The sequence below is a fragment of the Podarcis muralis genome, chromosome 13, assembly GCF_964188315.1.
Source record: "Podarcis muralis chromosome 13, rPodMur119.hap1.1, whole genome shotgun sequence".
Lineage (NCBI taxonomy): Eukaryota > Metazoa > Chordata > Lepidosauria > Squamata > Lacertidae > Podarcis > Podarcis muralis.
In genome coordinates, this window is record NC_135667.1 from 55,751,782 (window position 1) to 55,776,553 (window position 24,772).

Below are 24,772 nucleotides of genomic sequence, written 5' to 3' on the forward strand. Positions count from 1 at the left end.
TATGACCTGAATTAAAAACAACCAACCTGTTTATGACTTGTTGTTTGTGTGTCCAAAGAAACACATGGTGCAAGCTAAGGAGGCAATACTAACTCTCAACATTGGTGGACATTATTGCTGAACCAGTTTGGAAAGAGAGTACACTGAAATTTAATGAAATCTAAAGCTTATTATTTCAATGGACTCCTAATAATATACCTAATGTTGCAATTTTGTGCATGTGGACACATCCTATCACAAGCACAGCTCATGAGTACTATCGAATAACTGTAAAAATGCTGTTTTCTGTTCCATTTTAACCATTTATTGTACCTGTATTTCCAGAAACTTGAGCCATTTATTACAAACTGCAAAGAGGCCCTTGTTTTCTTGCAATACTCTTTATGTTCACTCAGCAATATCCAGACGCCAAGTACTGCACAAGTAAGTATTGGTCTTGTTCAGTGTTTTTAATTGTACTTAACTGAATTTGAAACACTGCTTGCTGGGAGAAGTAAACAGAGCTATTGATAGGAGTCTCCTGGCTCCAATCTTGCCTCTCCCACAAATTCACTCTCTTTCCCTCTTTCTCCGTCCTTCCACCCCTAATAAGAGGATCACAATATTTGCATTGCTGTTTGCTGCATCCATCAGGTCATGGAAATGCATGAGTTTAGGGGGGCCCGGGCAAGAGGCCGTCTGGGGCTCCCTGCAGGGTGCCTCCGGATGACTCTCAGGCAGCTCCTGCCCCATGAGCTTACTGGGTGGCAGGACAGGCAGAGAGAGGCTTCTGAAGAATTGTCCAGTCTGGTGCTTTCCACCAGTGTCACCACATTCTTGTAAGGAAAAAACTATAATGTTGGTCTGGGTGGTATCCAGTCTGGCTGGTTGCCAATGCTGAGTCTGAGTCCTTCAATAAGAGAATGCTGCATTTTCAGGTATATTCGCTGCAGAATTACTTGCAAAGCAAACAGGCTTTAATTATTATTTTTTTAGGAGGTGGATGACTTAATGAATAAACACAAGACGATGATGAAACTTGTTCTGGAAGATAAACTGTTGGTCACCTTAAGGCTTGAGGGTGGAACGGTCCTTGCAAGGCTTAGAAAGGAAGAGTTCTGTAACACAGAAGATTATAGGTAGGTACTTCATATGTCAATATTACTGCATTATGCATTGTTAAGCACTCTGTCATTATGGTGCCAGTTGGAAAATAATGCTTTAAAAAAGTCTGGATGTTGCAACAAATGAAAATGTCACCATAGGTATTGCAAAGGAACCAATGATCACGTTGTGTTTTAGAAAGAGACAGGAGAAAATGCCGTCCGAGGTGACAGTTAAATACTGTATAGTGTTTTGCCAGCACCAAGGGCAAAGCCCACATATCCTATAGGCATGCAAAATTCAGTTTTTGATGCATTCATTTCAAAGTGCAGGCTCTCTGCCACTGCTAATAACCTAAACTACTCCGTGAAGCTCAAAAACAGCTTGTTCTGTAATCTGAATTGGGTAACTCGAAGTTGGAGGGAACATTCCAAAACTCCATTCTGCAAGTGAAACTCGCTACACATTTCTCTGAACCGCAGCCTTTAATTTAAAAAATATACCAATGATACATAATGTAATGGGGCAGAGATTATTATGTAGGATTATTGCCTCTGTCCTTTTTGGCCAGCAGAACCTGACGTTTGTCACTGCTGTTTGAAACAGTTCAGGTAAGCACTTTTAATTTCTAGTAGCTTCAGTAGTTATTTGCTATTTAGTTAACCAACTCTTGGTTTCCTTCTCTCTCCGACAGAGATGCCATGGAGACTATTACGAAGCTGTATAATCAAGTAGATGAGGAAGTTCATAGGCTGGTTCTATTGTCTAATAAATGTCTGCAACAACTAGAGAATCTCTTGGCAATGAGAAAATTTGAAGAAGGCTGTGAACAGGTCAGTAAAGTTGCTTTTCAACTTTAAAAACAATAGCTGGGAGATCCAATCACCGAGACCATGCCATATCGCTCAGTAACATTTACTTAAATAGGTTTGCTATGAGACATAGTCTACAGACTATGGTTTGTTGTCAGTAAAACAAACGACAATTCCTGATTCAAAAGTAATGCTGAGTCAGGGATTACAGTGGGATTACAGTGAATTTCACCTTTGTACAGTAGGTGAATTTCTCCCACGCTTTCACATTCCTCTCTGTTCTCCATCGAAAGAAGCCAGAGGCATCATCAGAGCTCCAGGACACATCCCTGCCAGGCAGAAACACGCAAGGAGGGTGCAGAGCAGGACCAGTAAGGGTGTGGCTGAGGAGTAGGGTAGTTGCCTGGGGAGAGTCCCAAGAGCCATATGCAGAGACCTGGAGGGACACATTTGGCCCCTAGACCTGAGGTTCCCCATCCATGTTTTACTGTGACATGTAAACAAAACATTATTTTTATTGTTTCCCCCTGGTTAAAGAAAATTTTGTTACATTTCAAATGCCTGAGATCAAATTGATAGACTTCTGCTGGGTGTGTTCAAATAGGTGCCTAGTCAAAAAGGAATTTCTTTCCCATGCTCTCCAGAATGGTAGCTCTATCGATTCATTGTAGTACATGAATATCTCTTTATATTTAGGAGCCCAGGGAGCTGATTTATGCCGATTCACACTATTGGTCCCTCTAGCAAACTATTATCTACACCAGGCACCCCCAACCTGCAGCCCTCCAGATGTTTTGGCCTACAACTCCCATGATCCCTAGCTAACAAGACCAGTGATCAGGGATGAATTGTAGTCCAATTCATCTGGAGGGTCAAAGGTTGGGGATGCTTGAACTACACTAACAAGTGGCTCTTCAGGATTCCAGACTGGGTGCATTGCTGGCCCCACCTGGAGAAGCCAGGGGTTGACGCTGGGACCTTCTGCAAGAAAAGAGATGTTCTGCTAGTGAGCTGCCGCCCTTCCCCATCAAACCCAGTAGAGCTCACCTTATTGGGAATTAATTACTCCAGAATTGCCCCCCACCAGCAGGCAATATGCCCCCTCCTACTGAAAGATTATCCCTGTGTGAATGTGGCCCTCCACAGACCAAAAAAGGCCACACTTCCCTTTGTGGTGATGTCACATCAAGTCTTTGCCTTAAAAGTTATTGGGTGGGGAGGGAGCTGTCTCATGCTTTTAGTAACATGCATGGTTTGGCCCTCAGGAGAACTTTCTCAGTGGTCCCCTTATACCACTGGCTATGCATGTTGAAACATGTGAAGGAAAAGAAGTGCAGGAGGCTGGGGTGGGTGTGTGCATGCACACACATGCACATGCATATAAATTAAAGTGGTTTCAGGCCACGGTTGCAACTAAACAGCATCATACATTCTAAAACATTAGAGCAGTTTGCTTTAAAATAAATTTTTTTAAACCCACATTATTTTGATGAAGATGCACATTTTTGCTAAAGGTGTGCTAAATGAACTGTTCGTTACTATAAAGCCTTGTATTCTTTACAGATAAAAGTCTGGTTTGAAAATGAGAAAGAACAATATATTGGGCCTTTGGATCAAGAACACCTTTCAGTTGAAAATGTGAAAAGGAAACAGGAGCAGTTCCTGGTTTTCAGTGAAAAGGCAATGGTAAGTGCTTTGCTTTGCTTTCTTAAACTTTATGCATGTAGCTTAAAACATGTGACAACCAGGCTCATAACCATGATGGGGCTTTTGGCTATTTGCTGCAGCCATTGAAACTCTGGAAAACTTGATATGATGGCATACCAACAATACCAAGGGTGTGTGATTCAGAATCACCATGGTTTGCGCATCAGCTAAGAAATACCTTTTGAAACCCTAAATCCTTCTTTCCTTGTGTAATAGAAAGAGTTTGGTCAAGAAGAAAGAAAATTTACAACTTGGTGTTTTAGTTCGTGGAGTGTCGTATCCAATGAAATGGAATGGGTGTTCACCCTCTCTCGAGACACTAGACAGGAGCAAAGACTTGTGGGAAGTAGGCTGAACTCCCTCAGTTTTTCCTATCTAGACACAGCCAGTACGTTCCTCCTAGCTCTCCTAACTAAGTTTTTTACTAGTTTCTGAACCCTCTTTTTTTCTTTAGACTTCCCTTATTGTCGTTTTAGTTTTACACTTCTTTGTCTACGCATTGTGGTTTTTTCCACACACACAAAAAACCCCTTTCCGTTGCTCTTTATGTTTGGTTTTTCCACTTATTTGCCATCCTTCTTTTATTCCTTAGTTATTTATATTGACTTTTTTCCCAGAACCAGTGCCCTTGCTGCAGTGCCAAAGGCCGTTCCTGCTTTCAGGTGGCCCTTTGTCGGCACACTCTTTTTCTGTCCCTCAGCAGCTTCAGCGGCTGCCGCCATTTTTCTGGGATCACAATGGAGTGAGCGTTCCTAATATGTCCCCGCCTGACTGCTTCTATTTGCCTTTGAAATTGAGCCCTGCCTGCCTGCCTCCCAGTTAGCTTTGGTGGTGACAGAGTGCCTGCCCCTTGTCCTCATCCTCCTGGTCGGCAGCTATGACAAGGAGTGTGTGTGTAGCTTCTGTCCCCCCCCCCCCCCAGTGTGGCAAATGGAGTGTGTGGCTTTTGCTTGCCTTTTCTCCTGGTTCACAGAGTGGCAGACAGAGACCTTTGAGACCTTTGGGATGTTAGAGTCTCTTCCCCTCACCTCTTCAACTCCATGGAAAAAGAGGCTGAGGGTGAGTTTCCTTTTCCTTCCACTCCATCCTCTTTGTTAGAGGCAGAAGTTGACAATGATTAGAGTGATGGTTCTGTTCAAGACGAATCCTTTTCTATAAGACTGTTCCAAGAGGCTAGTGCCCCCATCCTGAAATGTAAGATAATGCACACATTAGAATAATCAAATTGGACCAGCTGTCCTCAGCTGAGGCGGCCTTTGTTCGTACGGTGCTCCAACAGGTATTATAGCCAGTGTATTGCAAAGATGGTACCCACCTGAATTGGTGACTCCACTGTGGTATGTCCCATTCCATTGGCTACGACGCCCCACAAACTAAAAAGAACAATTGGTCTTACCTGAAGTGTAGTTTTGGGAGTGGGGCGTCGTATCCAATGGACCCCACCCTATGGTGCTCTACTATACACTGTTGGGTGGGAGTATGGCCTACCTTGAGTGCTAGTTCCTTGTGTCGTGTTTCCTTGCCTTTCAGATACTTAGCAATTTAGAGATTTTATTATAGAAATTTCCAGAGCAGAGGAAGTGGGAAGTAGGCAGGTATTTTTTTCCTCTTTAGGCACTCTGTTGGTACTTTCTGTTTGGCAAATCCAGAAAACTGAGGGAGTCCAGCCTACTTCCCACAAGTCTTTGCTCCTGTTTAGTGTCTTGCAACAGGGCACCCATTCCATTCTGTTGGATATGACGCCCCACTCCCAAAAGTACATTTCAGCAGCTATGATAAAGTGGGCTCAAGACATCGGTTACAATATTATGTTTGCTGACTGGGAACGGTTATGGACCACTGGAGTGAAGTTCACGGCATGTAATGCCCTGAAAGAAAATATTATGAAAATGATATATAGGTGGTACATGACCCCAGTCAAGCTTGCAAAAATATACCACTTGCCAGAAAATAAGTGTTGGAAATGTAAAGAAACTGAGGGAACATTCTTTCACCTTTGGTGGGCATGCCCAAGGGTTAAGGCTTTCTGGGAAATGATCTATAATGAATTGAAAAAGGTATTTAAATATACCTTCCCTAAGAAACCAGAGGCCTTCCTTTTGGGCATTGTTGGCCAAATGGTACCAAAGAAGGATAGAACTTTCTTTATGTATGCAGCAACAGCAGCAAGAATACTTATTGCAAAGCACTGGAAGACTCAAGATTTACCCACCCTGGAAGAATGGCAGATGCAACTGATAGACTATATGGAATTGGCAGAAATGACTGGCAGAATCCGAGACCTGGGAGAAGAGCTGGTGGAAGAGGACTGGAAGAAATTTAAAGACTACTTGCAAAAGCATTGTAAATTGTATGAATGTTAGAATGATGCGGGATATAAAGATAATATGGTATTAGTGATATAGTTGAAAGGTGTATGTAAAAATGGTCAACAGAACAAAGGTGAAGCCAGAACAATATTATGTCAAACTTAAACAAAATGAAAAAATGGGGAAAAACTGGAGGCATAAGAGTGGAAATGTATAATATGAAATAAGATTTGAAAGAAGGTGAGGTATTGCTGAATAAGATTCTGTAAAAGGGAACACAGAAAAGGGAGATGCGAGGGAGTCTGGAAAGAGGATTATGAGAATAATATCTAAGAAACTGGTTTTTTCTTTTTTATGTCTTTTCATGTATTTCTTTTTTGGTTTTTTTTTGATGGGCTTTTCACTGGGTTTCCCCCCCCCCCTGTTTTTTGAATGGTGTTTTTTCTTTTTTCTTACTCTGTATTGTGAAGTTTTTTTTTATTGTTTGAAACTTTAATAAATATCTTTTAAAAAAACAAAAAAAAAGTACATTTCAGGTAAGAACAGTTGTTCTTTTTATGTTACAGCAATATTCCCAGAAAGGGCTACAGCTCATAAAGGAAAATTCTTCATTAAAATCTGAAGAAGAATTTCAGGCTTTCAGTAGGTATCTGAGTAACATCACAATTCAAACTGAGAAGAGGAGATGTGAACTGGAGAAGCTGCTTAAGCTATATGAATTTTATGAAAAAGTAAGAATATTTCTATTTTCTTTTTATTTCACATTACACCACTCTGCATGTTACGTTCAGAAGTAGATCACAGAAGTGTCTGCATGCTCTTTGCTCTTCTACAGTATGACTTTGCACTGCAGGGGGTGGACTAGATGACTCTTGGCTCCCTTCCAACTCTATGACTTTCCATGAAAACAGCTTTGCTTACAGATCTCTCTTCATATCTCAGAGCTCGCAGTCTGCCATGCTGCAGAATATGGTGGGTGGATTTGGATAGATACGTACAGCAGAGAGAGCCATTTTCTTCAATCTTGAGAGACTGGGTACAGTTTCTGCAGTCTAGAATCTTGGGGGCTAGACCACAACCCCAGTAATGACTCAACTGCCCAGCCTCAACAGCTTATTTTGGGCACAGTTCCTTGTGGGAAAGCTGCATATAAGTAAAACCAGCCAATCAATCCATGTCCTCCATTTAACTATTCTTTTTTCTTTCTCTCCTTTTCCACTAATCATCCAGGCATCCAGGTGGATGGTTCACTGTAATGAGTTTCTTGAAAAGCTTCCAGCTGAAGCCAAGTATTCTCAGCCAGCAGTTCAGTCTTTGCAAAGCTACCACCAAGAAGCTACAAAGTTTTCTGCCGAGAACTTTCAGAAAGTCAGTGAGGTGATTATTGCTCTGGGTAACAAGGAGGAACTAAAACAATGGAATATTTTATGGCTCAAATGCCAGCAGACCAGGCACCACTTAGAAGAGGTCCTTTCAGAAGCAATTAAAGGTACCAGTGAAGAAGGGTCCAGCAGTACTCTGAGAGAGATTGGCCAGAGGGACGGCCATAACCTGGGCAGCAAATCTGCAACACAACAAAGCCCATCTTCCCGCTTTTGTTCTAGCACTCTCAATAACGTCCATGACAGTAAGTCACTCGGTCCGTTTCAAGGTAGCAGCCCACCTGAGGACGTGCCTTCTTTTTTACACCAGGAAGGTGCTGCTCAAAACACTGATCCATTTTCTTCTTCTTCCGTTAAACCTTCGCTTTCACAAACTCTTACTCCACTCTTGGGTAGATTTCAAAGGACTAGCCGTGTTTCAGAGGATTTGGACAACATTTCTACCTGCTGCTCAGAACCAATCCAGACACCCAGCACCCGCCACAGGAGACATCCGCTGAAGAAGATTATGAAGAAGACACAGAGCTTTGAGTTGACCCGACACGAGAGTAACCACAGTGAACTGCATCATCATGGGTATACTGGAGTTTACATAAGAGGACTGGAGGTGGCCAGCAATGTTGCTGCAGAAAAGAGAAACACACAGCGTTCCAGTATCAAAAGTCCTTTGGTTTGTAGAAATCGCAGTTTATCATCTCCTTCAAGAATCCGCCACGCAGAAGATGAAGAAGAGAAAAAAAGAGGGGGAAGGTGAGAAATGGCAACAACGGAATCCATTCTGGTGAACAAACAGCCTGAAAAGTGCTGTAAATATTGTAACATATTCTCGGTAGAATTGTTAGCTGATTACATTTTTGAGTCAATTAGCTTTCCTTTAATCACTGAAAGTGATTAAAGGTAAGTATTTTAGGCAGGTCAAGTTCTGAGGATCTTCAATGGAGGTGGAATTCATTTCTGAGCGACAGACAAAAATCTTGTTTGTAACATTGTACTCTTCACTGAGCAACACATTGCAGGATTCTTCTGTCATCATTTTTATTGAATTTCCTAAGATATATAACCAGGTGTGGTTCCATAGACACTTCAAGGCAGCTTTCAACAATCAATTTTGAATCTGAGCTCAAGGCATCAAATATGTGGTCTATTTTGTTCTTGGAGTAAAATTAAAGATACCAACAAGTTCAGAAGATTACAGTGCCCATTTCTCTTCTCAGCAGCACTGAATTATTGACCTAAATCTGCCTGTTATAGGTAAATAATTCAGTGCTGCTGAAAGAGAAAACATCAAGCCATCTCTTACGGGCCCATGGAAATGTACCACCTGCCATAGGCAGAGGGGCAGGTGTCCCTTCCACTGAAGTGAATGGGGATAATTACATGGCAGAGAAGCTTTAGCAATGTGATTCTTCCTGTGGTGTTTTAGCCTGCACAATGAAATCTGAGAGCTGTTTAACATTTCCTCCAAACCTGTGTTGGTTTCGGCGGTTATAAATATACCGTATTTACTTGAATCTAATGTGCACCTTTTTTGGCCAAATTACATTGCGAAATTAAGGTGCACATTAGATTTGTTGGCTCATTGACATTTGCAAGGAAATGCTTTTCCTGGTTTCAAGGTTCTGAACATTGAGTGCGCATTAGATTCGATGGAGCATTAGACTTGAGTAAATACAGTATAAATATTTGATGTATATACTTGAAGCATGGGCTCTCCTAAATTGTGAGTGCTGTTGGTTCCTGATCATGTATCAGGCGATGATCATACCATAAAACACATGCCAGCCAAATGTTCACAAGTTGACTAGAAGGATTGATTAGACACTGAGTTGCCATTTTCAGTGCTTTGCCTCCTCAAGAACAAAAGGGTAAGGGGGCTGCATTTAAAATACTTTATGCTGTAACATCCATGCCAATAAGATGGAAAATTGTACTGCCTCAGATAACCTAGTTCAGTTATCAGACGTAGTCACAATATATTACTTTTTATACTGACCTATTTTTCCTGCATTTAAAATATTGTTCCACATAAAAGCACTCAGAGCTTCCTTCTAATATGTGTTTCTGGAACTGGATCTTTACCAAATTTGCACACATAGGTGTCCAAATAAACTGGCTACCTTCAGGGGAAAACCCTTCTAAAGCAGAATTAGTGTTGTGGAGAGGCCTTCCACATACCATCATATTTGAGGATATAGATTGATAATGGCAGGACCTTCATTTGACATTGACCTCTTTCATGGAGGTGAAGCTGGACTGTTTCGCTTCTCATGGCAGGGCACATACAATTCACCATTTATTTTACTAGGTTCCCTTATCACTCTGGCAGAAGGGGAGTTCTGTATGTCTTGCAGCATTGCCCATGCTAAGAGTTACGGCCCAGAGACCTCCCCTACTTCATTATTCCACATTGAAGTGGAATGCCCTCTTACTGTTGGGGTGCAGAGTGTTCCAGACTGAGGTTGGACAGTGCTTTGCTGGATCCGTCTTTTAACCCCAGAAAAGTTGATGCGATATATTTAGAGAGAAGCCTCATATCCTCAATCAAGAGCCTCTTTTAAGGTCTCTCTCCTGGAGGGAGGATAAACTCTCCAGGAGGGATGCAAAACTTCTCACTCACCTGGCTGCTGAAATTTCTTCTCTTGAGCCACCTATGCCCAAAAGGATTGACAGTGCATGGGGTAAAAGAACCTAATTCATTCAGAAGGCAGGCACCTGGCTCTGGTAGAGGACTACTGAAAAGACAGGAGACTCCCACGCTACTGATAAGGATCTGCCACAGATGCCAAACGCTGACACAGACCAATGTGACATGGCTCTAGAAGGGTTTTCCTCCAAGTAGCCTATGTGGTTGGTTACCCTGATGTATGATTTTGGGCCACTCTTGAAGAACAACAGCAGTTACAGGTAAGCAATCATGTTTTCCAAAACGTTTCTTTTCATGACCTACAGATGCACAGCCTCCCATATCAGCACTCATTATGTTAATCTGCTTCCCATAGTCAATAAAACAAATAAGCACATTCCCTTTGCTTCTTTCTTCCTTTTTCAAACCTTTCCCCCATTGTGGACCTCTTCAGTTTTACAGTACCAGACTTCTCTTTTCTTGGCACAGACTGTTATCCAGCATTTTCAACATGTTCTGAGTTATGGGAAGTGTGCTATCTGAGTCACATATTCTTCTTACTCAAGTACCCCCAAATTGGTCACATGTACCTGTATTGCTCATGTATGTGGAGCATTATTAGGGTAGACATAGCCTTCAAGATTCAGGATATCCTTTGCAACCATCAGGACTAGACATTCACTTTTCAAGTTGAAGCTGGTTCTCGTTCTTACGGTATGCCTCCAGGTTAATCATGGAATTGGAGGAGCCTTGTAGGCTCTGTGCGAGAAATCTGAAGCTAGATAATCCCCAAGATGTGAACAACAACCCTGTCCTTTAAGACCTCCAGGAGGAGCCCAGCACACCTTCGGGAAATTGGTTCCATTGCTGAACTAATCTAGTACGATAGTAGACTTTTCCTCACTGGAGGTCTTCATGCAGAAGCTGGGAAGCTATCCATCAGTTCAGTTCAGAGTGGGTAGGGTCTTCTCACAAGGTTAGTTGATTCACAGCTGGCTCCCTGATCTCTTCTGCAGAGGAGGCTGACAGTAGCAAAGGGGAAGGGCTGCAGAGGGCAATGTTGGGAAATCCCCTTTCCCAGATTCCCAGGTCTTCTTGCTGTTGGAGCATGCAGCTTATGAATTTTGATGGTGGGCAACACGCATCATTGGTGGCGGCGGGGGTGGGTAACATTTGAAACAAAGTGGTTTTGGGTGATTCCGTTAAATGCCATGCTTTATTTTCATAAAGTTTACCGAATATGGGTTGCATAATATCAAATGAAAAGTATTGCATAAGAAATGGTTTGGGTCCAATCAATGTGAAAAATCAGCATTGCTGAGTGCTAAATTTTATATTTCCACTATAAATCCAGTATAAACAGTAAACGATTCAGTATAGCATGAGATAATAGTACGATAATATAGCTTAGACTGTTTCTGTTGCAGAGGTCCTGATTGCTGCTATATCTGCACTTCTCAATGCAATTCAGTTTGCTTGTCTTGCGGATACATGGTGGAACACATCTCTGGTGCACACATGAACACTTGCAAAGGTCCAAAACAGTCACAGGAGAACATGGCAAAGTGCACATAATAGGCTCAAATTTGTCGCTAACACTTCCATCCAAGATCTGAAGCTGATGTGAGTTTGGGATGTTGTCAAATGTCTTGATGCCATTGACTTGCTTGTATTTTAGCTCTCAGGATTACACGTACTGTGTCAGTGGAAGGCTCTAACTTGGACATTTTCTGAAACATTACCTCACCAATTTTCTTGGACATTACCTCACCAATGATACTTTCCCCCCATTTGTGGTACATACAGATACGCTGGCAGACAGGTTTCTGTAGTGCATGCATCCCTTCTGATACAGATACTGAACTTCTTAGATTTCACTAAGCTTCTAAATCCTTACAATAAGGTCATAATTTATAAGCTGGTTTGCAGAACTTAAAAGGAACCTCAGAGATCATCTAGTCAACTCCCTGCTTATGCAGGAAATCCACTTCTGCATTGTCTCAGGTAGGTGAACACCCAGCCTCTGCTTCAAAGCCTCCAATGAAGAGGCCTAGATGACCATTGTGGTCCCTTCCAACTCTACAGCTCATGCTTTTTAGTCTGAATAAGTTTTTCCTTTCATTTGAATCCATCAGTTCAAATCCCACCCTCTGGAGCACAAGAAAATAAATTGGTCCATCCTCTATGTGCTAATCCTTCAAATATTTGATACGGCTGTCATATTGCCACTTAATCATCACTTATCCTCATCGTTCCTCATGGACTAGGTCTCCGTGCTCCTCACCATCAGCAAAGTGTTTTGCAAACTTATTACAGTACATTGGCAGTCTCTGCAAATTGCCGCTATTTACATGCTTTTTGACATTTAAGGAACTCCAAGACTTCCATTTCCAGAAGCCGTGTTGATTCTTCAGCATGAGTTGTTCTGCACGCCTAGCTGTCTTTAACAATCCTTTTCCATTAGCACCACATTTTCCAATACCCTTTTGGAGAGGTGAGTCATTGCTGCCTTGCCAATACTCTTGTCCAGGTCAGCATCAGTGGAGAGGTTGCTGGTTATGGTGAAGCCCAAGTAGACAAAATTACCAAGACTGGCAGTATCAGCCCCATTGTGTGGGACGAGAGGAGGAATGACCACTGGGAGGAGCGCAGAGAGAAGAAACATCATGGTACACTTGCAGCAGCACAAACGGACACCTTCTTCTGCCCCAGCTGCAGCAAAACATGTCTCTCCTGTTTCGGTTTCTACAACCACAGCAGGCGCTTTAACTCTCCAACAGTTTGACTTTACCCTCAAAGGCACAATTTTCCAGTGTCTCCTCAGACAGACACCAACCAATTCTTTCTCCCACTTTATGCAGAGCAGACATTAAACTGCCTGTAATATCCTAGTTCCTCCTGCAATCTTACAGACAAGTTACACATTTTGTTAGAAGACTAGCAAATTCAGATTTGAGTTATTTAAGAACTCTCAGACCTCATGATTTGTTCATTTTTAATTTGCCTGCAAATGCTAGAACTTCATCTCTTCTCATCAGTATTTGCCTCAGTTTTTCAGGCTCCCTAAAAATATCATTTCAGGTAACAGTACTTGACCTACATTTTCCATGCTGAAGACCTGATACAAAGAATGCATTGTTTTAATTAAATCTTGTCTTCTAGCATACATTTAATTTACTTGACATCCAACTACCTCCCCAGCTGGTTTTCTGCTTCGTGTGTGTGTGTGTGTGTGTTTTAATCCTGTTGGCAATAATTTTTCTGACAAAGCACTTCTCGAATTCTTTCCATCTCTTACATTTCTTTTGCCAAAGTTTCTTTTTGTTCTTATTTGGGCAAGACTTCCATTTTTGAGATGCTGAATTGTAGATTTTCAGATTAACTTCTTTCATTTGTGACCAGAACTGGAGAGTGTCAAAATGTGTTCCTAGATTAATCAGAATCAGGAGCAACAATGGAACTCTTGTGACAGGCTTCCCTTCACCTACAAATGAATTTTAACTAGACAATGTAGGATAAGATAACTCTGCTGGGGTTGCCAGACTCAGTGATCTCGTGAACGATACTGCTGTCATCCAGTTGTCTAGTAAACAAGCCAAAATTGTTAATTAGGTATAAGTAGAAATATTGTACAGTTTGAAGAAAATTTGCCAGCAACTGAAAGAAAATCACTTTTGACATTGTGTTTTTGCCCTGGCCATTATGCATAAATAATGTACTCAGTAATACTGAGTTTTCATCTTGATTGGACCAAAAACAAGCTCTTACAATAATAGACTTTGCATTAAAGGTACCTTTCATTTGATACCATTCAATCCAAGTTTGGTTTAATAAAATAAGGACTATCATTTAAATGAATCATGGTGCACCATTCTGCTTTTTACAAAGTATTTAGCATATGTATATTCTGCCTTTCAATGCATAGTCTTCACAAGAAAGCATACAACTAAATGAGATCAGCTGAGATCCATTTGAAACTTAAAAATAATTACTGTATGTTAGAAAACAAAGAATCCAGAACTGTAGGAACATACCAAGTGGAATCAAGCGCATGGGGGAAAAAATGTTAAAGTCAGACTGGAAGAAACAAGCCTTCAATGCACATTTGAAGGTCTGCACTGCACTGAAGTAGCTTTTTGTAGCTTCATAGTTCTGTAGGAAGGGAGTTCTGCAGCCATGGGGCCACCAGCTAGAAGGCTCTGTCCCTTGACTCTGTGCCATTGACACCACCGGTGCTTCCATCATTAGTGTCGAATTCAGGAGTGCTCCCACCCAACCTGTGACCTTCATTCTTCCGGGGAGTGCAGTCCATCTAGGTTCAGCAATACATCTCCACCCAGACTGGCCAGTTTCCCAGCACTTCCATTTTATTTGGATTAAGGCTAGGCTTGTTCACCCCCAAACCACCCCCCAAAACTCTTTACATTTCCATAAATTAGGTCTGGCTCCAGATATTCCTAGCCCCAAATTCAGAGGTGATGCACCTGAAGTTCTAAGTTCCTCTCTGAACCCTCCCACTGCAGCCTTTCCTCAAGCCTTGGCAGGCATGCAGCTGGAAAACAGACTTGGAAATAGGGGCTGGGGGAGGGCAGCATAGGCAAGAAGTGTTAGGCAGGGGGCAGCTTCAGCATCCCTCCCCACTGCTGCTTCTGTCCTCCAAATCACACTCTCCTTGGTACCTAGGTTAAGAAGACTACAATTCAAACTATGTTATCTACTGGTCTGCAGAGAGACTATTTCACAGCATTTCCCCATTCTGACAAATTTATTTATAGGTACTGATTCTTGATTTGGTGCTCCAGTGTTCTCAACATTGGGTCTCCAGTTGTTTTCGGACTACCGGTCCCATCATTCTTGACCACTGGTCTTGCTAGCTAGGGATAATGGGAGTTGTAGTCCCAAGGAGACCCAAGGTTGGGAAACACTGCTCTAGATGTGTGAGATTCAACCCTTCCTGTTTTTGTTAATGACCCAGAATATTTCTTCTATTGTTAAGGTTGTTTATTATTATCAACAGGAGACATATTTAAAAGAAACTAAAATGACTACTACAGTGGCAGATACACGTCTAAGACTTGAGTGCAACAAATCTAACTAAATATTGTCCTAGGCTGATCTGTCACATGAAGCAGGTACAGCATCCTGGTCCAATGTGTGGGCAAAGGTGCCACATAGCATGAAGAGATGGATTAGATGATGCTCTAAAGGGTTTTGAGCCACTTATACTGGCATTGTTCAGTTTTAAACTGTGTGCCAGGCACCCTAGTGTGACGAGAGAAAACCATTGGTTTACTGTGAGAAATAAATTAGTGGAGACTCTAAGCTGCCTTTCTCATTCCTCTGTGGTTGAATTATCTGTATCCACTCAGTACAGAGATGTGCCAGAATTACTTTTTCCAAGAAAGCACCTGACGAAGTGTGTATTACGCATGAAAGCTCATACCTTGAAAGCTTATATTTAGTTGATCTTTAATGTGCCACTGGAATTATTAAAAAAGATTTTTTCATCTTGTTATTTATTAGGACTTTTCCAAGAAAAATAGCTTGGTATTGTTGTGATCAGGGACCAAAATCAGAAGTTTGGCATTCCTGCAGAAATGGTTGGACTACTGTATAATTATTATTTATGCAAAATCTCTTGGCCAAGATCCAAACAGCTCTGCAAATACATTCACAATTACGTCTTAAGGAGCAGAGCATCAATGTTTAACCAATTAGGGTAAATATCATTAAATAGCACATTTGATAGACTGAACAGGTACCCTGATTAATATATATTTAAAATAAATAGTGTTATGAATTTGTGGGGCGTGAGACACCCTAAATTCCTGGGTCCAATAAAGGTTAGAATTAATTAAGGTTGGGGGAGTTTAAACTGCCAAGCACTGAGTGTGGTTGTTAGGGGAACAAAGCCTAAGAATGGCGGAGTTGTTGTGCAAACAAAGGAGCAGGGAGATGGGCCATCAACAAAGCAGTTGCTCTCTGCTGGACAGCAGAGGGATGTGAGCCCCTCCGTCTGGAGTTCATTAGCAGGAGACAAAAGGCCAGAATTCTTAGGATGGCTGTGGACAGTGATGTGCTAGCAAAACTGTGGCAGAGAGGATGGCAGATTTTTGTTTTGTATCCAAGGCTGCTGCACCTGCGTATGGGAGAAGCAAGGGACCAGCTTGGAGCGTAACGCTCTGAACCCCTCCAGCATAGGCTCAGGTTGTATATATGTGTAAATAAACCATATATCATTAAGACACCACTGTCTCTGCTGTGCCTCATTTCCAAAGGAAACAAACCCTGGGTAAGAACCTGGAGTCCCTGGAGTAGCACATGACTGCAGATAGCAGGCACTGCCTTAAAGGGGGCCTTCCTCCCTTTCAGATCGCACAGGAGGGGAGGTGTTTTTTAGGATGTTTCCTGTGCTGCTGGTGCATGTATATATCATATAAACCCAAAGAAAGTTTGCTTTCTGTCTCAAAACTACTGCTTTTTGCTAGATGCAAATGTATACAGATTCACTTAATTTATAAACATTCAGCTAAATTCATAAATAGCTAAAATTGCTTTAATTGGCTGAGAGTCAAATAAGGAGGATTTGGTGCTTTCTCTAGTGGCAGCCCTTGACAGCCCCCCCTCCCCCGCCAATACATGTATACCATATGCCACACAGCAAACGGGGGAGTTTCAATTGCAGTGTGCAGTATGGCAGTGAGGTCTGCTATCCAGGGAAAGAGAAGTCAGTAATCCCACTGCCAGGAGTTCTTTAAATCCTTTTCCTCACGGCTTGCCTTTCAATCGTTCAGTCTCAGGCCTGTTTCCCAGTAGGAACTCCCTGTGTGCTGAATATTGTATTGTTTGGGGAAATTCATGAGAAAGCAGCTGTATATCATCTCTGGTTCTTCTGTTTTACAGTAGAATGTAAACACAGAAAAGGTCATAATAGTTTTGCAGATTAATAGGAAACGTTTCTGTACTGTGTAGGGGGGGCCTGTTTCAAATAAGAAAACTATTTTGTCTTCCTAGCTAGTTACTGTTCTTCTACAGCATCTGACGTGGTTAGGCCCTTCACTGTCAAAGTGTACGTGGTTTTTTATAGTGGGAAGGGTGGAGTGGGAAACTATGGCTGCAAATAAGAGCCTGAAACCTGCAGGAACTAAGATTGGCTGCTGTAACTACAAATGCTGGTAGAGCTTTGCCAGAATTAGTACACTGCAATAACCGTTTAGCAGCCAATGAGGCAACCCTGATTTTTGCATGGATGATTTCTCAAGTGAGAAAAGTACAATATTACTCCTGGGAATCATTCCCATTTACAGGCCCAGAGATGGAGAAGTGTCTTCAGTTCAGAACATGTAAGATGCAAAAGGAAATCTATGAATCGGGAGTTCCCCAGAAGGCAGTACACAGGTCTGCTTTATGTCATCACATGTATGCATTTTGTCATCAATATATTTCCATGTCTTTATAGGTATGATTGGTTCACCAAAGCTATCCTGTGATGCTAAATTCTTAAGTTACTGCTAATTAAGCATTGTTGTCTGTGTTCCATGCAATTCTTCTGTTTCTTTCAACAGTAAGGTGAACCACATAATGGATGAGATGATCACAACAGAAAGGGAGTATGTCAGATCTTTAGGCTATATCATCAACAGCTATTTTCCAGAAATGGAAAGGACTGACTTACCTCAGGATTTGCGAGGGAAGCGGAATATCATATTTGGAAATTTGGAAAAGCTGTATGACTTCCATTGTCTGTATTTCCTGAAAGAACTGGAACACTGCACAGACTTCCCCCTGCGGGTCAGCCACTCTTTTCTCAGACATGTAAGTCTCATTTTCCATTGTGGAGTGTGTTATTGTCCTCAGATATCTTCTTGTATTGGCTAAAAAATGTATTACTAGGAAATACCACTATCTAATTCTGTAATTCCTCTCTCTCTCTGCACACCATGTTTGTACAGGGTTCTGTACTGCATTTCCCCCACAGAGATAGCTCCATATAGTTATTTCTAGTTAAAGGCATCTTACTTTGGCCTTCTTCAGAGGCAGATTTAGGGGAGGGGGACCGGTTCGGTCACACTGGGCACAGAGCCTCAGCACACCACCAGGAGCACCACAACTGTTATTTAGAATGGAGCGTGAGAGGCAGAGGGAGGCTGGATTTTGGCATGGAGCAGGGTGCTGCTGAAAGTTTGAGACCCCGAGAAACACCACTGCCTTCTTGTTCCATTGCACTAAATTGCCTGTGTGGCATCTCTCAGCACATGGACAGTTTGTCATGTTTCCTGCTCATGTGAGACAAGTAGCAACGGCCTCTAGAACAAGGCTGGCAGTCCAACTGATCCCTATCCCTCTTGTCCTGCCCAAACACACATACATATCATATGATCCCAGCTGCCTGTTCTGTCCCAGGATAAGCAGCTGGGATAAGCCCCCCTTTGCCATTACAGTCAAGAAAGGAGCAGCTCCTGACCTGAAAGATCACAGGGTCTGACATTTTATGGCCTACACAAATCAGTAAATGACCCTGGTCCAATTGGCTGGTGGATAAATTCCCCATCCCTGCCAAAAATTGCTTTTAAATGGGATTTCTGATTTGTGTCACTAGAGGAAAAGGGACAGAGTGCACTTGTAATGATTTGAATAATGGTGTACTGCTTCTGCCACTAAATACCTGTTTGTATTTCACTTGGAGAATTACTGTACAATCCAATACATGTCTACTAAGAGGTAAGCCTCAATGAGTTTGGCAAAGGTAACTGTGTATAGGATAGCAGCCTTAAAGGTCTTTAATGCAACTTCCCCTACATTTATTTATATTGCCTGTCTCTTCCATCACTTGTTTAAAATGTTTTAAATAGCTGTTTCCTGATCTTGTGTCACAGAACATTACAAACACTACAAACACTATAATTCTGTGATTCAGTTTCATCCCATATGAGTTCCTGTACATTATAGTAGCCCCTGATTTGCCCAAACTGCTGGTTTTCAAATTCTCTATATATGTAAGCTGGCAGGCAAGAATCTTTTTCTTGATTTCCACTTTTGCAAGTTCCTACTTGCATGCACGGAAAACACCCTGAGGGCATTATGTTAGAGAGAGAAGCAGGGAGCAAAATTTAATTACAACTTTTTGGCTGTCCAGTCATTCTGAAGTAAAGCAGTACTATGGGACAACTAATATCTTCTGATTAAATCAGAAGTCCTTAATTTTGACTGGATGGGGTCCAGGATTTGCCAATCTGAATCCCCTCTAAAGGTTTGCCTTGGTATGGTAAACCCCCCCCCCCAATATTTTAAGGGGATTGTGTTCTCAGTCACTACTTTGATCCTCTCACCTGGCAGCACAGATGCAATTTTCTTTACTGTCTTAAGTCTTAGACTCTAACATGAAATTACTTTATAGAAGTTGAAATAACCTTTATTTAATTTAATTAATCAAAAATCTCTAGTAAGCACTTAAAAATGAATATTGAGTCTGAAGGAAATATCTGTCTGGTTTTACCTACCTGGTTTAAAGAAGGATAACAGGGACCAAGCGCTGAGATTCCTGAGTTGCAGGGGCTGGACTAGATGACCATGAGGTTCCCTTCCAGCACTACAATTCTATGATTCTATGGACTACAGTTACTCAGTCTCATGCTCTATTTAGTGTGTGCAGCAACAGCCTTACATAACTGCTCACTACTCAGCATGTTTAACCACTGCCAGGTTTTCTGTATGTGTTGCCATGAAATAAAGTGGAAAATTCCATTCAATGCATTTCTGGAAGCTAAGTTACTCTTTGCCATTATGATGTCATCAAATGCCTCTGATGCGCACAATGTGGCTGTTAGCTTGTCAGGACTGTTGATCACGCTGGCAACAGTGATTTCCACTTTCTGCTCAGCATGTTCAAGCAGTGTTCTTCGTAATGATGATAATGATAATAATAATACCACCATGAGACTGAGCAACCCGCTCCGTCCCCATTTGCAGATTGAGATTGTCTATAGAAGGGAGCTTCTTTTATCTGTGGAGGCTCTCTGCATAGTTTGCTGCCCTGGTTTTCATGGTCTCACTGGAGTCCCACACATATCAAAGGCTCCCAGCTTTGGACAGATGGCTTCCAACTCATGAAGGACAGCAAAACCAGGTCTTTACCCCTTCATGTTCCTGTTTTAATCATCCCTGAACGGGGCTTTTGTGAATAGACCAAGGGACCACCAAGGAGCTTTCTAGCTGAGTGGGGCTATGTATTGAGGTCTCATCACATTTTCTACTATACCATACTGGCAAACAGTCAATTTATTTTGCAAAAATTCTGGCATCCTTAACATCTTGCTAGTTTTTATGATCCCTATTTTTATTTATTTTTATTTCATTAGACTAATAAAATGATGCTATCATTCTTGAGCAATACTCATTATTTCCCCCCACTCCTACATAGCTGATAGGTTTTGCTATTATTTTTTGATGAATGAGCTACATAGCTCATAGGTTTTGTTAATTTTTGTTTCATTCACTCGCTGTAGGAAGGCATTTTACTTAGCTTTTAATAATTTGCATAAAACATTCTCACTGATGCTGTCAGGTATACTACCAGTCAGAGGATAATCAGTCTGTGTTGAACATAAACATAAGAACCTGTATCAGGAGTCACAGAATAGTGGTGGCCCCCAGTTGATGGAACACTCTCCTCGGGGAGACACGGCTGGTGCCACCCCCTCTCTCTTTTTAGGTAGCAGGCAAAAACATTGTTATTCACCCAGGACACTGGATCTCATTTTTCTGCTTAATTTTTAGTAGGGTGGGGTGGAGTTAGATCTGGGTTTTATATATAGTATCCTTGTGTGTTTTAGATTGTCTTATTCTTGATTTTTCTGCTTTTTTCAATATTTTTGTAAGTTGCTTTGAGTTTTACTTTTTTGAAGCAAGTGACTAATAAATATTAGTGACTAATAACAAAGTGACTAATAAAAGAAACAAATGATGATAAAATGTCTTTGATGTGTATCATCATTAATTAACCAATTAAATGCCAAGTCTATTTTTCATTATTTCAGGAAGAACAGTTTGGAATGTATGCATTGTACAGCAAGAACAAGCCACAGTCAGATGCTTTGCTTATAAGCCATGGAAATACCTTCTTTAAAGTAACTATCGCTTAATGTTTACTACGTCTATGATTGTGTCTGAGCAGAATTTGTTGACCTTTGTGGTATTTTATCACCTAATGGTTATGTGTCCTTCTACTAATCTTACAGAATAAGCAGCAGGAATTGGGTGATAAAATGAACCTGGCTTCTTACCTGCTGAAACCTATCCAGAGAATGAGCAAATATGCACTGCTTTTGAAGGATCTGATCAAGGAGTGTTCGGCAGCGCAGGAACAGGAGCTCAGCGCCCTCCGGGCTGCCGAAGAAATGGTCAAGTTCCAGCTTCGCCATGGAAATGATTTACTTGCAATGGATGCCATCAGAGGATGTGATGTGAGTCCAGCCACATTCCCACCCCTGAAATCCCTGTTGTGCAGTTCAGGAAACCTTAATTTTTGTAGCTTTAGTTGCCTGGTGGTGGCTACATTATGAGGCAGGAAGTCCCCTGTTCAAATCACACCTCCATCCACTTAGGCCAGCCACTCTCAGCTCAGCATCTGCATATAATACTTGTCTACATTTACAAGAGGGGACGTGGGTGGCGCTGTGGGTTAAACCACAGAGCCTAGGACTTGCAGATCAGAAGGTTGGCGGTTCGAATCCCTGCGATGGGGTGAGCTCCCGTTGCTCAGTCCCTGCTCCTGCCAACCTAGCAGTTTGGAAGCACGTCAAAAGTGCAAGTAGATAAATAGGTACCGCTCCAGCAGGAAGGTAAACAGCATTTCCATGCGCTGCTCTGGTTCACCAGAAGCGGCTTAGTCATGCTGGCCACATGACCCAGAAGCTCTACACCGGCTCCCTTGGCCAATAAAGCGAGATGAGCGCTGCAACCCCAGAGTCGGCCACGACTGGACCTAATGGTCAGGTGTCCCTTTACCTTTACCTTACATTTACAAGATGGTTGTAAGAACACAAGAAGAGCCTGCTGAATCAGACCAAAGGCCCATCTGGTCCAGGATCCTGTTCTTACAGTGACCAACCAGATGCCAATGGGAAGCGCACAATCAAGACCTGAGCGCCACAGCCCTCCCTCCCTTTGCGATTGGCAGCAACTGCTATTCACAAGCCTCCTGCCTCTGACTGTGGAGACAGAGCAGAGCCATTGTGGCGAGCCGCCATTCGTAGCCTTATCCTCCATAAATTTGTCTTCTGCTCTTCAAATGCCATCGACATTGATAGCCACCGCTGCTTCTTGTGGGAGCAAATTTAATAGTTTTGACTGCGTGAAAAAATTATTTCCTTTCTCCGTCCTGAAGCTTCCAACATTCAGCTTTATTGGAAGGCCCCGGATTCTGTTATAAAGAAGAAAGGAAGAAAAACCTTTCCCCTTTCTACTTTGTCCACAGCTGGGGTCAGCAGCTGGAAGTCCCCAGGCTAGAGCCCTGACTGCTGCTGATAACTATAATCCATATAAAGGTAAAGGTACCCCTGCCCGTACGGGCCAGTCTTGCCAGACTCTAGGGTTGTGCGCCCATCTCACTCAAGAGGCCGGGGGCCAGCGCTGTCCGCAGACACTTCTGGGTCACGTGGCCAGCGTGACAAGCTGCATCTGGCGAGCCAGCGCAGCACACGGAAACGCCGTTTACCTTCCCGCTAGTAAGCGGTCCCTATTTATCTACTTGCACCCGGGGGTGCTTTCGAACTGCTAGGTTGGCAGGCACTGGGACCAAGCAGCGGGAGCTCACCCCGCCGCGGGGATTCGAACGGCCGACCTTTCGATAGGCAAGCCCTGGCACTGAGGCTTTTACCCACAGTGCCACCCGCGTCCCTTATAATCCATATAGTTATTAGCTAAAAAGAAGGGGGGGGGGGAATGGCTACAGAACTTACTAACAGGTTGCTTTACAGCTTTAGAACCGTCTTACCGTCCCTCAGGATCATTTTGGAGGGCCTCCCACCCCCCAAAACACCAGGAGCAGGAGAAGGTCTGTAAGATTACTGCCACCATGTACAGTGGTACCTTGGGTTAAGTACTTAATTCGTTCCGGAGGTCTGTTCTTAACCTGAAACTGTTCTTAACCTGAAGCACACTTTAGCTAATGGGGCCTCCTGCTGCTGCCGCACCGCCGGAGCACGATTTCTGTTCTCATCCTGAAGCAAAGTTCCTAACCTGAAGCACTATTTCTGGGTTAGCAGAGTGTGTAACCTGAAGTGTATGTAACCTGAGATACCACTGTATATGAAGGACCTTTGATTCTAGTTGGAAGGTGCTAAATATTATTTTTTAATTCATGCTAGGAGAACCCTAGGAGAACCCTAGCCCAAAGCGGCCCTCAGGCCTAAGGAAGTTGAACTAACCTCCTATCTGAAATCCCTTCTCCTGTGTTGTCTCTTCTTCTCTGATCAGGTCAATCTGAAAGAACAAGGACAGCTGAGGTGTCAAGATGAGTTTATTGTGTGCTGTGGCCGAAAGAAGTACTTGAGGCATGTTTTCCTTTTCGAAGACCTCATCTTGTTCAGTAAAACAAAAAAGATTGATGGGGGATATGACATTTACATGTACAAACAGTCATTTAAGGTAACTTCATCCTTGTTGGGTGTGCTTTTCCTGCCTTGGGTGTGGTTTGATGGCATGTGATGCAGCTAAGCAGGTCTGGGTCTGGTCATTGCTTGAATGGGGTACCACCTTGAAGCCCTCCAGGGAAAGGGGGAATATCAATGCAACAAACCACCTCTCATAGTGTTTTGTACTTGCTAGTGTGGGGAAGGGGCTAAATAGAAACAAACAAGGAAGTGATCTGGTATATGCATTATTTAAGGCAGTCTCTAGCAGTCCAGCTAGTAAATTCAATACATTTTCACAAGCATGGCTAGTAGTTGCAGATATTGAGAATGGGCCACTCATGGATATAGTGTTGGTTATGGTGTTGCCATACATCCAGAATTTCCCGGACACAGCTGGAATACTGGAGTCAGAAGCAGTGTCCAGGCGAAAATTGCTAAAAATCTGAACATATGGCAGCCCAGTGGGCAGTGTCATTTTTGGTGATTTCCCCTAAAATAGCTCAAAAACTTTACTTTTTGCAATTTTGCCAAAAAGTTCAAAAACTCTGGGCAAACCTTTGGCAAATAAAAAATGGCAACCCTATATATTGGGCCAGTCAGAACTTCTCAGCCTGCCCTAGCTTTCAAATGAAATCATATACATATGCCCTGAGACCCTTGAGAAAGAGTGGGACAAAAACGTAATCATTGAATTAATGTGCTCGTTACTTGCAACTTTAATCCACATTGGTGAGAACCATGCTTCTGTGACTGAAAATCCATACTGATACAGTTTTCTAGCCACTATACCCTCATCCATATACTCTTCTTCATTTGGCAGGACTAATAGATTTTCATGCTCTTAAACAGTGTTCCTCATGTTTCTTTGTCACATTTATTTATTTATTTATTTATTTTATTTTAGACAGCTGAGATTGGAATGACAGAGAATGTTGGAGATAGTGGCCTCAGATTTGAAATCTGGTTTCGAAGGAGAAGAAAATCTCAGGACACTTACATCCTTCAAGCAAATTCAGTAGAAACTAAGATTGGATGGACAAATCTCATAGGAAAGATTCTTTGGAGACAAGCCTTGAGAAACCGAGGTGTGCCTGCCAAAATAGTCTGCCCTTTGCCTATTGCTGCCCTTTATGCCTGAAACACTTTCCAGTGTGATGCCACCGCAAATCCCTTCAAATCCCTCCTTCAAAAGTCACCTCTTGTCTGACCCCTGGGTCATAAC

At 42.4% G+C, this 24,772-nt stretch overlaps 1 protein-coding gene across 5 annotated transcripts in view; it reads left to right on the forward strand.

The window, feature by feature from the left end:
• The window catches only part of PLEKHG4B (pleckstrin homology and RhoGEF domain containing G4B), a 99,913-nt gene that overhangs the window by 66,778 nt on the left and 8,363 nt on the right, over window positions 1–24,772 (forward strand). For all 5 annotated transcript variants that reach the window (XM_077917648.1, XM_077917647.1, XM_077917651.1 and 2 more), the window contains exons 9-19: window positions 325–423; window positions 976–1,118; window positions 1,778–1,916; window positions 3,459–3,581; window positions 6,478–6,642; window positions 7,142–8,043; window positions 17,482–17,731; window positions 20,953–21,042; window positions 21,154–21,378; window positions 23,393–23,563; window positions 24,455–24,635. In XM_077917648.1, coding sequence (XP_077773774.1) covers window positions 325–423; window positions 976–1,118; window positions 1,778–1,916; window positions 3,459–3,581; window positions 6,478–6,642; window positions 7,142–8,043; window positions 17,482–17,731; window positions 20,953–21,042; window positions 21,154–21,378; window positions 23,393–23,563; window positions 24,455–24,635 — 2,488 coding nt within the window. The remainder of the gene's footprint in view (window positions 1–324; window positions 424–975; window positions 1,119–1,777; window positions 1,917–3,458; window positions 3,582–6,477; window positions 6,643–7,141; window positions 8,044–17,481; window positions 17,732–20,952; window positions 21,043–21,153; window positions 21,379–23,392; window positions 23,564–24,454; window positions 24,636–24,772) is intronic.